The sequence below is a fragment of the Callospermophilus lateralis genome, chromosome 5 (assembly GCF_048772815.1).
Source record: "Callospermophilus lateralis isolate mCalLat2 chromosome 5, mCalLat2.hap1, whole genome shotgun sequence".
NCBI classification, from domain to species: domain Eukaryota; kingdom Metazoa; phylum Chordata; class Mammalia; order Rodentia; family Sciuridae; genus Callospermophilus; species Callospermophilus lateralis.
This window is the reverse complement of record NC_135309.1, coordinates 153,944,401-153,958,950: the sequence shown is the minus strand read 5'-3', so window position 1 is coordinate 153,958,950 and position 14,550 is coordinate 153,944,401. Positions and strand designations below refer to the sequence as shown.

Here is a 14,550-nt window from a genome sequence, read left to right as displayed (position 1 = left end):
CGATTAAGTCAAGTCTGCAGCAAAAAAAAAAAAAAAAAAAAAAAAAAAAAACCCAGGCAGGCCCCCAGCTGGCTGCTCTGCACAGGCAGAGGGAGCCAGGGACAGCCTGGCTGGTCCCTTCTGTGGAGACCTGTGCTTCTCAGGTAGATCCAGAGGGAAGGGAGTAAGGTGGGGGGGGGGTGGAGAAACGGCAGGATCAGGAAGATGAGGAAGGTGAGGAAGAAGGCTAGAGGAGACACTGGTGGGAGGACAGGAAGGCAGCCAGGGTTGGAGAGAGAAAGGAGGTGGGAGCTGTCCACACCTCGAGAAGGGTCACACAGGGATCTTGAAAACTCAGCAGGCCTGAAACCTCAGCACAGAGGGCAAAAATCTCCATGTGCAAAACTGGTAAATATGTCTTTACCTGTTAAAAACACAATCAAGATTCAATTAGGGCTGGGATTGTGGCTCAGCGGTCTAGCACAGTCAGGACCTGGGTTCAATCCTCAGCACCACATAAAAATAAAGGCATTGTGTTGCGTCCATCTACACCTAAAAAATAAATCAATAAATAAATGTTTAAAAAAAAAAAAAAAGATGCAATTAGGTAAGGGAGTTTGAATGTCATCTGTTAACAAGCACTAAGTAAAATCTTTTATTGTCACTGCAGTGTATTCCAGTACACAAAGCAGGAAGGAGCAGGCCTTTTAAAAAGTGATCTCCATATAAACAAAGCAAAGTGCCTCATGGAGGGGAAGACCCAAGCCCAGAGAGCAAAGCAGCTTCACACCCAGAGGACCAGACCCAGGCCCCATTTGTCCATTCAGCTCACACTCCCTCCCTGCTTCCACTTAACAGGTTTTGTTAAATAGTCAGAGGTTAGAGTGTTTCAAAGCAAGAGTATCCATGCCACTGCAAATGCCAAAGAGTCTGTGCGTCAGAAAACCCCAGGGTTCAGCCTAAATCGGCAGATTGCCCCTCTGACCTCACCGCAAGCACGTCAGGTACCTCCTCCCCAGACCTCACCAAAGCATCCACTTTAACCCCAGGTAGCCCACAAAGTCACACATGATACATTTAAGAAACTCAGAGGACAGGCATAAAGGGAGGCGGGAGGAAGACCATGTTCTAGCTCTCTTTTCGGAAGTTTTATATCACTTTTTTAAAAGGTCAGTCGGCACCTAATTTTTGCTCTTAGACTTTGACCAAATTGGATAAAAATTTTAGCCTGATTTCCTTGGAGTCAACTAATTTATGATTGACGTGCTGAGCCCTGTTTTACTTCCCTTTGGTGCCGGTGGCCTAAAAACTTGACTTTAAGAGAATATTTTTAAGAAACCCCACTGCAAGAGTCCATTTTCATATCAAGAGGATTCCCTTAAAATGGAGCTGTACTTACAGAATGTCTTTAAATGAAGAACTGCCGAGCGATTGGTATTCCACTCTTGTCTAACATTATTATTTCCCAATACTAAAAGGAGGTCATGAAGGCAAAAATACATGATTAGCCACTTTTAAATCTTTATAATAAGATTTAAAATATTGGTTCCCTGGGCGTATATTTGCATACAGTTACCAAGACATAATTAAAAATCCCAAGGTACAACTTAATCAGCCTCTCCCCTCTTAAACCAATCAACTACAGAGACTGCTAGGCAGTGACCCAGTTACTTCTTCAGATGCTTAATTAGTCCCAGAAACACCGAAGCTCTTTTTTGAGCAGTGTAAATCTATTTCTGTTATTCATTAACACCCTAAGAGCACTTTCTGCCGCTATTAGAGACAAGCAACGGCAGGACAACGGGGAGTCACCAACACAGGGTCAGAGCCCACTCACTTCCAAACAGGGAGTCACCAACACAGAGTCAAGCCCACTCACTTCCAAACAAGGCCTAGTGAACCTGCTTTGCTTTAAATGGAGGGTGCAGAATTCCAATACAGATAAAATTAGATTCCAAAGTCATTATGAAGTTAATGAACAAATGTAATCATGATGCAGATGCTTCCACACATTCTGAGAGAAGTTAAATACTGCAGTTTTATTACTCTCTAAATTTTCTCTTTAAGCAGGTGGAACATATTTTAAAGATAAATGACTGAAGAGGGATTTCTCACTTTTAAAAATTTCTAGGTCTACACAAGCCTGGGAAGATTATATACCCATAATTTTCTCAGCTAAAGAAAATCAAGTATCACACCCAGGGTACTATCAATTGTAAATGTGACCAAATACAGACTGTGTTGCATTTCAAGTCATGACGAGACTGGTGGGTAATCAATATTGTTGTTTGTTCAGTATGCTCAGCACTGGGCTGGATATAGACATAGGTGTTTCCCCTAATAGCATAAGAACGTAAATAAAGTGAATCCTAGAGTCCATCTGTTTTAAAAAGCTTAAGAGCATGACTATAAAAAGCGATCTGCTTCGTGAGTGCTTCCAGGCTCTGCTTGGCTAATTTGCAATCACGCTCCACCCAACAATCTATAACAAAAGGTATCTTAGATCTGATGAGCTGGATTAATCTGGCCCAAACACTCATTTCATGACCTTCTCAAGACTTCAGCAGCCCCCACGGAGCTAAGGGCTCAAGACCACCTCCATCTCTGACTTCTTTCTCTAGGGGCACCAGGTACACAACACAGCTCATTTCACAGATTTCACAAAATGACAAAATAGCCTGCGAAGATAGCAGATCTCCCCAGAAGTACAATGAGCCTTCACCTTGGGCTGTCCTCTGCTCAGCTCAGACCTGGGGATCTTCCCGTGACTCTCCCACCTCTCAGGTAGCAGCCCCACCTCCAGGCTTCCCCCTTCCCTTCCTCTAACCCTGTCACTCAAACACCCACCACCAAGATGGTGAAGCTGCTGTCAGTCATGTTCTTCACTTATTTCACTTCACTTATTTAACTGCCTCCGACTCTTGTCTCCCCTCTCCAGTGACGTAACCAAGAGCTTCCCCTAGCCCCAAAGACAGTTTCCTCGCAAAACAAATTCTGTGGTTGAAGGTCATTTGCATTGACCTTCCCAAGAAGTTTTCGTATCACTCTATGGTGGACAAAAAAGTAGGCTACATGAAAGAAATGCAGAACTTTAAAATTGTTAGTATCAGAAACTTCAGCAAAATAGTCATATCATGAAGAGCAAAGACAAAAGTATCAAATCCCGTGATACAATCAATCACTGTCCATTTCAGATATGAAAAGGGAGCTAACCCCTGACACAGCACTACATACATATAATGAAAGCCTCCCATGACACGGAAAACAGGGTTACCCAATTCTTCAGCATTGTTACTGCCGAGGCGTCACCCCGTGGGTCAGTCTTCTCCATGCAGGTGCTTAAACTGAGGAGGATCCTGCACGTGGTTGGAAAAGGGCCTCCTCCACCTGAGGACTCCGCACCGACTCTACCTTGGCTCGGTGACTGCACGCAGATCGATTCGTTTTCTGCCATCACTGATTTGCCTATGAAATTTCACCTGTGTGGCTAGCTGTTTGCGTGCTTAGGTTCACAAGGGACAGCTGCTCAGGTTCATTGCCACAACCCATCTTCAGCCAAAGCCGTCCATCTCACATGAGCTGCAGCAGACGGGCACTCACGCAGGCAGGAGAACCATGTTCAGGAGCTCCCAGGCTGCAGGCTGGGCATCAGGCCCTGGAGTTGCTGATGGAGACCAATTTGAGGCTTCACCACACACTGATCCCCTCCCCAGCCCCCGAGCTTTTCATACCATGATAATCACACCCATAAGTATTTTGTGCTGCGTTGGTTTTCACTTTAACTCACGGAGGATTTTCAGCAGTTGGCATGCTGGTCTTCCTAATGAGATGGTCAAACCTTGTTGAGAAAGAAGACTCTCGTCTTTAATTTCCTTTAAATCTTCCACATGGCCTTGATTGATATTTAATGCCTCACTTCACCGTAACCCCAGCCTCTGCTACCATCAGGACACTCCTTGGTTCCATGAGTTTGGTCATTTTAGATATCTCATCTGTTGTGGTCAGTTTTTTTGATCTCTGTGATCAAATGACCTAACAAGAACAATGTATCGGAGGAAAAGTTTATTTGGACTCACGGTTTTAGAAGTTTCAGTCCATAGATGGCCAACTCTATTGCTCTGGGCCCGAGGTGAAAAAGAACATCGTGGTGGCAGAGTGTGGCAGGAGAAAGTGGCCTGGGACTTGGCACCAGGAAGCAGCAAAAGAGAGAGAGCCTCCCCTCACCACAGACAAAATATAAACCCCAAAGGCCCATCCCTGGTGACCCACCTCCTCCAGCCACACCCTACCTGCCTACAGTGACCACCCAGTTAATCAACATCAGGAGACTGATTCACTGATTAGGTTAAGGCTCTCATAACCCTCTGAGTTTCTTGCATTGTCTCACAAATGAGCTTTTGGGGGGCACCTCGTATCTAAACCATAACATTTTCCAAGCTGAGACATGCAATATTTGTCTGTCTCTGACTTATTTCCCTTAGCATAACAGACTCAAGGTTCACCCATATTGCCATATTGCTGGATTTCCTTTTTTAAGGCTGAATACAGCTGCTCTATTTTTAAGTTTTTGAGGAAGCCCCCTACTGTTTTCCATAGTGGCTGTACCATTTGCATTTCCAGTGTGCAAGGATTTCAACTTTTTCACATCACTGCTCCTACCACCACCACCACACATGCATAAAACAACCATCCTGTCAATGTGAGGTGATATCTCATTGTGGTTACAGCTTTTAAATTAAAAAATAATTTATAGAATATTTTCAAGAAAAGAAGAAGAATTCACATGAATAGGGAAATTATTGATACTAAGTTCAGGCCCTTATAAAACTGTTGTAGGTTGAAATGTATCCCCTTCACAGAATATGGAAGCCCTCATTGCTTCAAGATGTGCTTTTATTTGGAAAAAGGTCCTTTGCAGATTTAACCAAGTTAGGATGAGATCACTAAGGTGGGCTCTAACCCAATATGACTAACATCCTTATAAAAAAGAGGAAATTTGGACAGACATGCACAATGGAGAAGATGATGAAGACACAGGGGGACACTGGCCATAGAGCTACAGCCCTGGGCCACCTTGTGCTACCAGAAGCAGGCGAAGGCACAGAAAGAGCCTTGGGTATCAGTGGCCCTGGATGGCACCTTGACCTCAGACTCTCCGCCTCTGGAAATGGGCGAGAACCAGTTTCTGTTGTTTGAAGCCACCCAGATGGTGGCCTTTTCATACTGCAGCCTTAGGAAACTAATGCAACTACCTTCCCTTGAGATGAACATATTTTAAAGGAAACTTTACAACCCAAAGGGATAACTGTAGTAAGGTAAAACTTGAAGCAAGAGAGAACTTGGGTCACCAGTTACACTGCATAGAGACAACTGGGTGTGCAGTGTCATTGTACAGGTGAGACTGACGCTGCTGTGACCAATAGATCTCAGCAGAATTGACTCCCAAGTGACTCCAATATCACAAAAGTGATGTAGCTGCCACCTCACCCTCTGGAATAGTCCCTCCGTGAAGCTTTCAGCCTTGGTGAGAGCAGCCCACGACCTGATGCCCCCTTGCTGTGGGGAAGCCCAGAGTAGCCCACGTGGAAACGCCCCACAGAGCTGTCTAAGACCCTGTGGAGAGAAGATGCTGGGCAACCACAGCACACCAGCCTCCCACAGCCACATGGGAGACCCACGCCAAGCCAGAGGCACCCAAGTGGCCCACAGAAATGGGAAGACGATCGTTGCTATTTTAAGCCGCGATGTTTGGGGGTGACCCGATACACAGCAATGACACCCAGGACAATCTCCAACTTTCTAGAGTTTCAATTTTGATTTGGAAGAACATGCTTCTACAGTGCTGGGAATCCAGGGTTTCATGCATGCCAGGCCAGGGCTCTACCACCAAGCCACATCCCCAGCCCAGAAATACTGCTAATATTGCTGCTTTGTATCTGTTTAAATGTCTTTTATTGTGAAAGAGGAACATCAGATCTAGATCAAGAATCACCCTAGCCGAATCACCCTGGCCCAACTGTTGTTCATGTGGAAGAAAGGAGAGAAGAACACTGTGGGTCATCAGGCCACCTAGGAGTGCAAAGCAAGAGATCAGTTCCAGCACCTTCCTCTGAGGTGGACAATCTAATTAAAGGCTTTTGGTGCCTAATCTAGAGAGGGCAGGGGAGGGGGAGGGAATGTGCCAAACCCTAGAGCAAGCAGTCAGTACAGCCCAGGGTTCTTCAGCCCTGGAAAGCAACAGTTTGAGCCTCACCTAAGTTTATCAATAAGGCATCATTTTCTAGTCCTTTGTACACTACTAAAAATGCATCTTTTACCGCAGAAGTTATCAATACCCAATGGGGACAGCACCTGGAATAGAAGCTCTGGTCCCATCACTGCACTTATAAGCTGTTTGGCCTTAGGCAAATCACTCAACTTCTCTGAGTCTTTGCATGTTCATCAGTGAAACAGAACTACCACACTTTTTTTGTGGAGCCATGAACATGAAAGGGGATTGTGTGTGTGTGTGTGTGTGTGTGTGTGTGTGTGTGTGTATGTGTGTGTAGTGTGCCTCACACATGCCAAGCCCTCAGACAATGATGACCATCTTCCCATCTTTCTTTTCTAGTGTTAGTTCTGCTGCTAATTAGCTGTGTGACCTAAGAAAACTGATTTGGCCTCTCTGACCTTGCAATTAACCTGCGGCAGTGGTTTTTAGCTGGTAAAGTGAGTGATTCCCAATTCCTGTTCATAACTTTCTTCCTGGATTTCTGCAATCAACTTTTATCTCCCTTTCTGGTCCCATCTATCCCAAACCATCTTGCCCATGGTTCCTAGGTGGCTCTTGTTCTGGGAAGTGCAGCTGTTCACCTGACCCCTCTCTTTCCTGTTTTCAAGGATTAGTCCAAACTTGGTGCATGATCCCCTCATGGTAGGTCTTGGGACTCCTTCTGCAAGCTCAGCTTGCCACACCTCCGTGACCGGAATCCTAGCTGCTCCAATCCCTGCAGCCCTTCCTTCCTTCACGGCCAGCCCTCCTCTCGTCCACGTTGCTCTCTTCCATTTCATTGTCCAGCTTCACCTCAAGCTTTGCCTCTCCAGGAAGCCCTCTTTGACCCTCCTGGGAGGAGTCTTGTCCCCAGATCTCCATGTAAAAACAGTCCAGCGACTGCTCCCAACACAGAGCTGGCCATTGTCAATGAAATGGCCTCTCTGTCTCTTCGATTTTAACTTTAAACTCCCTGCGGGCAGGTACGTACCCCTCTTCTCTCTCTAACCCCAGCATCACTGCCTCACAATAATGTTTGTTGGACATGGAATAATGACCAAATGGCAACCGGGAACATTGCTGGACCTCTAGTCACTCATCCACACACCACCTTGGTCCCTCAGGATTCAACGGGCTTTGGACTTCTTCAAAAGTCACATCTACTGATGAGGAAAGTCCTCAGAACGCAGCCCATGACCAGCTTCTTTGTAAGTCAAATGTCTGATTTGAAAAGAATGAAAATTTAGTGCTCTGTCTCTCTTCCCTGGAGTCTGCAGTTTGCATTTAAATTCACATTCAGGATCACGATTGTGTCTTAAAAGTCGAGACTCCATGAATAGAGACTCATGGAGAATTTTCTGGCACAGTAAAGGAGGAGACAGTGGACAGAGAGTGTGGGAGGCATACTGCCATATCCTGAGCTGGACAGTGCTGACAGGATGCAGGCAACATCCAGAAAGAATGACCACAAGGACCAGGCAGGGAACGGACTCTTGGGTCACTCCAAGGAGCCCATCCATTCCCCAGGTCCGGACTCCTTTAGGTCTCTGTCCCAACCCACTCCCCCTCCTCCTCACACCAGCCCCCACGGTCCCTACCACCAGCTATCCCAAAAGACAAAGTGGACAGCAGCCTGGGCCTTAGCTCTGAATGACTAGAGTCTGAGTTGGTCCCTGACATGCCTCTGCTGTGTGTCCTTGAGCCACCTTGAGACTACCCTCTGTAAGCCCCAGTTTTCTCATCCATGAGCCAGAGATCACACCAGCACCTGCTCACAAGCTCCACCAGAGGTGAAGGTCACCTGTGGATGCTGCTCAGCAGAGCATGTAGGTGGCCTGGGCTGCCGTAACAGAACACTGCAGACACCTGAACAGTGAAAACCGGCTTCCTCAGGGTTCTGGAGCTGGAAGTCCCAGATCAAGTGCCCACAGGCTTGGTTCCTCCTGAGCCTCTCTCCTGGGCTTTCAGGCGGCCACCTTCTTGCTCTGCCCCACCGTGGCTGCCCCTCTGTATGTGTCTGTGTTCTCATCTTCTTTTCTTACAAAGACACCAGTCATGGGCCTACACAAATGACCTCATTGGACTTTACTCACCTCCTTAAAGATCCTACCTCCAAGTTGCCTTCTGAGGGATGGAGGACTCAGGACTTCAACCTATGCGTTGGAGGAGTCCCCGATTCTGCCCATAACACATAGTGAGCACTTGGCTGCTGTGCTTAGCAAAGCTTACCTGCCTTGTCAGCTACGACATTAAAGCCTTTGTGGTGTGTGTGTGTTGTTGGGGGCTGGAGCACTCGATCACTGAGCCACCACATCCCCCGCTCACGTTGGTGTCTTTTATTAAATTGAAGCTCTGAGTTTCCTGGAGGACCGGCTCCTCTTCCTTCTCTCTCACTGATGCTCATCAAAGCTCTGTCTGGACCTTGGCCATTGCTACAGGATGATCAGTGGGCTCCATCCCACTGGGCTCCTCCCCAGGCCTGTGCCAAGCCTCAGCTCTTCACAAAGCCACCTCTTCTAGCTGGAGGGCTCCTCCCCTCCCAGCCTCTTGCTGGCTGTAGAGTAGACCCCTCTGTGCCCTCTCCACAGCCATCTTCCCCACCAGGGTATCAGCTTGACATGCCCCCTTCCCGGCCCAGATCCTTACACTGGGTTGAGCCTCTTGGGGCACATCGCCACAATCAGCAATGGTACTTCTTTCAGAGCCAGGCCTTGCTTTGCTTCTCTTAATGAAAGAAGGCAGCTAAGGACGCTAATATACCACAAGCCCTTTTATTCTTTACACCAAACAGGCTAAAGAATACTCAGAAATGACCCACATGGCCTGCAGCTTTCCAAAAATAAGATTTTTTATTTTTTTCTAATATCCAGTTGGTCCACAGAAATCCGCAACCACTCCCTGGGGTGGTGGCGATGGGCTCAGCCTGCAGCCCTCAGCCAAGCCCTGCCAACCCCACCTGGAGGCTGCTTCAAAAAAAAAAAAAAAAAGACATCTGACATCTAACTGTGTCCCTGGGTAGAAATGGTGGCTTATGGGAATCCAAGCATGACTCTATTACCGCGGCTGGGGTGGGTACCATGTCTGCTTTCTCAGATAAGCAGACTCGCAGCATTAGCTGGACAGTTCCTCCCAGGGCTTTGTCAAGCACGGCGCTGCTCTTCTCAGTGTATCACCTAGGGTTGGGCCAGATGGCTTTCTTTAAGTTACCCAAAATCAGTGGGCAGTGGGCACAAATCGTACATCTTACTTGGTCCCCACAAGAAAAGGGGAGAAACATCATTAATTGTGAAATGATGTAATTAATTGTGATACTTCAGAGCCATCAAAGGGAACTCAGAAAAGGTCTGTTAGAGAGCACTGAGTACATATGGTACCTAGGAAAGCAGGAAAGGAGGTAAGGGAGGGCTGGGAAGGGGAGAGAGGGAAGGAGGAAGAAGAAAAGGAGGAGTAAAGTGCAAGAAAGAGGAAGGCAGGAGTGGGGGAAAGGAGGGGGAAGAAGAGATGAATGAAAAAAGGGGGAGGGAGGGTGATGGAAGGGAGGAAAAGAAAAATGGAGGAAGGAAAGAAGGAAAGGTCCTGCTCCCCAGAGCTTTCCCACAGCACTTTAAACATATAGTTACTTAATAAGGTTTGGCTGAATTGAACTGAACTGCTCAAGTATCTTTAATACCATTTTTCCTACTCCAGCCTCCCTTTCTATGCATTTTCTCTCCAGAGGGGTAAATATAAAAGGAAAGCATCCATTCAGCCAATTTGACATCCTCCTAGGCACACGGGAACCTGGCAGTGGGCTGGGCCTGCTCCTGACAAGAGAGGACAGACAATCCACACACTGTCTTCACGCAGGTTTCCTTGGAGGAGACTCAGCAGTCTGGGAAATAGCCCTGTGGGGTAGTTAAAGCTATCTGCTTTTATCCATAGACAAGTAATGAGTGAACAGCGCATACTCTTTTTTTTTTTTTTTTTTTTTTTGGTCTGTTTGTTAAAGACCATAAGAAGCAAAGCCAAGTGCAAACAGTAGAGAGGTATAAATAAACAGCCTTTGTGCTCAGTGGCAGGGAAGAGCTAAGCATGACGAAAGGAGAATCTGTACCAGGAAAACTTCCTCCTGGCATTTCTATGCCGCTAGCAGGAACCAATTCCTCGAAATAGTCACATTCACAGCATCTTTTTTCTAATTCTGATATTAGCTTCAGAAATGGCGTTACCCAGGCCTGGGGGAAACCAGGAACGCCTGCCTTCCCCTGAGGAATGCAAAGTTCTGTGAAGGTCACATTTCAGGGATGTGACAATTTATATGCATTAAATTTGGCTTCAGTGTCTATTTATCCTAAATAATGTAACTACAGAAATCCACATCTGCAGCACTGATGATAAATGATTAGGGCTGCTGAAATCTTTTCCCTCTCAACCTTGGATTAGGGGAAGAAGCTGCCATGGAAGAATATCAAGAGAGTGATGCTCTGTGGGAAAGAAAGACCCAGCCATACATTTTTGTTTCTTTTGCTGTTCCTCACATTGATCCGGGCATGCTCATTTACCACCTACTTCCAATTTATGTAAAAGAGGAGCTGTTTGCTCAGCTGGGGGATAAAGCATGAGTTGCAAAGAAGTATTTACAATGATGTGACCTATGGGCACAGAAAACAGGAAATATTTACCAAAGGATGCTCACTTTGTCTCAGGAGAAGTTGTTACAAACATTTTAGAAGCATTATAATTTATAATTTTTTCACTATTATGTATACATGTATATATATATATATATATATATATATATATATACACACACATATAATACATCTATACATGTATTTATAATAGAAATTTTTAAATAAAGAAAAAGTAAAATCCTCTTTAATGCCACTAATTACAATCAGTATCAATATTTTAGTATATATTCTTTTATTCTGTTTCTTATACACATTTATAAACATTTATATTTTCATAAAATAGAAAATGTATTCATTTAGTAATCATTTTTGCTTATTAATTATAAACATGTTATTAAACATTGTTCAATAACATTCAGGGTGACAGGGTTTTACAAACTTAATAGATAAAGCGAGGTATTTGAACTTGATTTCTTGAAATACTACTGAGACTTGATAATTTTAACTTCAACTTGAACAGATCAGAGAAAATTGGAGGCAAAGAGTACAGCAGTGAAACACAGCAACCTTAATTAATAAAACATAAGAACATCAAAAGCTAATAGTAGTGTTTTATATCCTTATATAGTAAAGTGTGGTAAATATATTATTATATAATTATGGAATTTAAAGTAAGACAAACAAAAAAAGTCACGATCTTACTGGTATTCAAAGCAGCAATGCCATCATCTGTCATCTTATGGTCACCATTTGCTTTGACAATGGGAAGAAGAGTCTTCATAAAGACTAAAATGAACTAAGTGTCACACAATGGATCTATTGGAAACTCCATGTATGTATGATAAGTAAATTACATACAAACAAGAATATTGATAATATTAACATGTGATTCCCATAACAAGAACCTTGAAAGAATAAAACAGCAACTTCTGAGCATGGTAATTATTTACAGAGAAATTTCTGCATGATCTCACAAGTCGAATTAAAAAAAAAAAATAAAGTCTGGAATCAGAGAACAGAATGGAGGTTACCATGGGTTTGGGAGATAGTAATTGAATAAAACAAATTTTCAGTTTCTAGTAATAAATTCAAAAGATCTCTTGACCAGCAGAGTGACTAGAGTTAGTAACAATGTATTGTATTCTTGAAAATCAATGAGTAGATTTGGTATTTTCAACACACACACACACACAAAAAGGATAAGTATGTGAAGAAATGTATAAGATAATTAGCTTGATTTCGCCATTTCACATTATACATGAATTTCATAACTATGTGTTGTATATGGTAAACATACAACTTTTATTCGTCAATTAAAATCTTTCAAGAATTTCACAGAGAGGAGAAAAACACTAAGTAGATAAGCCATATATTTTATATATATATGTATATATATACATATATATATATACATTGTTCTTAATTTAATAGGTATAAATTTATATTTATTAAATCATTACAGGGTGCATCTTATTGATTAGCACAATAGAGTAGCTAGATTAAAATATACAAATATAATCTCCCTAGAAAGCAAATGCAATTTGCCGAATTTCTTTCATTTCATAATATTCATTATAAAAAGAGAGGGGGGGAAGGGAGGGCGGCCGGGCTAGGGTGTAGCTCACTGGTAGAGCGATTGCCTGCATTTTCGGCAAGGAGGGCACTAAATTTTTTTTTTTTTTTGGTAAGAAAAAGCAAGACCAAAGGAAGAGAGAGCTGATTTGAATGCACAGCACGCCAGCTACATCTCACCTGCTGTGCACCGAGGCAAGCGTAGAGGACAGAAGGAAACCACCCAGAGGGACTTTTTTGCAAACACTCCCTCTCCCTCTCTCCAAGGGAACTAAACATTTGCTTTTGTGCAAACCTAAGGGCTAATGAGAGCTAGTAACAACCAACAAACTTGACGCAAAAGCTACGTTCGCCCCACCTAGATATCTTTCATGCTCGCTATGGGACAATGGGTTGCTTGAGTCCACATCGCTAGCACCAAGGGGAAGAAGGAAAACGGCAGAGTAAAGACGCAAAGGGAAAGGTGACCCCCGGACCTATCACGTTTGCATTTTATTGGTCCCCCTGGTGGGCGTGACTGACAACTATCATGTAAGAAGAAACCCTGAAAAACTCAAGAAACAGCAACTCTCACCCTAAAAGCTCATGAAAGCGCTCTCAGGCCTCAGACGCTAAAGTTTAACCCCAGAACAAAAGCCTGTTCCCACCCTCACCACCCACGGCCACTGTCACCACCCCGGGGCCCGAAAGCCCTGGGCCTCCCGGCTGCGCATGCGCCGCGGCGGGCCGGGCCGGACCGGGCTGGGCTAGCACCACGCAGACCCAGCACGCACAGTACCAGCTTGTCCATGGCGCTGCGCTGCGGCGCTCTGCAGGGACTCGCCGCACCGTGGCCGCCGCCCAGTGCAGAGACCCCGGCGCAGCCGCTGCCCACGCTGTCCCTGGCCGGCGGCTGTCCCCGGAGTCCACTCTGGCCGCGCGTCGCCTGGCTTGCCGGGCTGTTTGCAGCTCCTGCGGTTGCCCTGGCGACGAGCAATGCTCCGCCTGGACCAGGCCGGGTCCACCCACCCCTCGCGCAGCGGGGCTCTTCCCGGCTCCAGTGACCAACAGCTTGCTGGACAGCGGGCTCTGAGCGGGCTACTACAGAGGAGAGGCGAAATCCAGAGCTTTGGGCCCCAGATACCATTTCTTCACATCAATTTTCTGTTAGGTCTCAGCTGAAGAATATTTCCAGTGTCATATAGCCACATCTGCTCATTTGGAAATTGCTTAAATGAGAAAAAGATAGCTGGAGAAAAAGATAATAATTCAAATAGAATTTAGGAGGTTTCAGTTTTAATTCGCTCAGCTTCCCAAGCCTGGAATCATACTTGAATTTTTCTCATTGTTTCCTTGCCATGTACCTTTACAATTGCTTCTTCGTCTTAGACTTCAATGGAAATTTTTAACCTTGAATTTTAACCTGGAGGTGACAAAGATAATTTCCTCAATACTGTCTCCCCACCAGAAAAATACCTGCAGTGGCATGTATGAATTCCAAGCAACTCTGCCTTAAAGGGCTTTAAAAAGGAATTTGAGTAGAAATATTTTCTATCTGCAAACTCTCCTATCTTATCTGGGCCAGCGCTGTCCAATCGAAATATTATGCATGGTATTTGTATAGGTTCGCATTTGCTAAAAGCCACAGTTCAAAAAGTAAAACTCAGGTGAAATTCATTTCAATAATATTTTTCATCTAACCTAATATATCCAAAATTATTATTTCAATGTATTATCAATATACAAATTATTCATGAAATATTTTACATTCTTTTAATCTTACTTGGTCCCCCCAAATTATGCTGACACACATCTCAGTTCAGGTTAGCCACATTTCAAGTGCTGGATAATCAGATGCAACTGCTTGTTACTATCTTGGAAAGGGCAGGTGTACTAGACTTAAACTCTAGGAAGACCAGCCCCAAATCACCATGAGGAGGAAAGAACTGTGTTAATTCGTAATGCCTACCAAATACCTCATTAACTCTTAAACAACTGTTCTGATGCTCACCAGGAAAAAAAGAAAAATGTTTTTAAAGCAACATAAACAATCTCAGAAACAGAAAATTTTATATGTCCTCTTAACTATCTGGCTTTGTAGGCAATTTGTGTAAATTTGCCTTAGAATGGCATCCTTGTCATGCAATGCCTTATATG

The 14,550-nt window shown here is 44.5% G+C and overlaps 1 protein-coding gene across 1 annotated transcript in view; it reads right to left on the bottom strand.

The window, feature by feature from the left end:
* The window catches only part of Dnah5 (dynein axonemal heavy chain 5), a 281,736-nt gene extending 268,196 nt beyond the window's left edge, over positions 1 to 13,540 (bottom strand). The window contains exon 1 of the mRNA XM_077109537.1: positions 13,193 to 13,540. Coding sequence (XP_076965652.1) covers positions 13,193 to 13,540 — 348 coding nt within the window. The remainder of the gene's footprint in view (positions 1 to 13,192) is intronic.
* Positions 13,541 to 14,550: the final 1,010 nt, after the last annotated feature.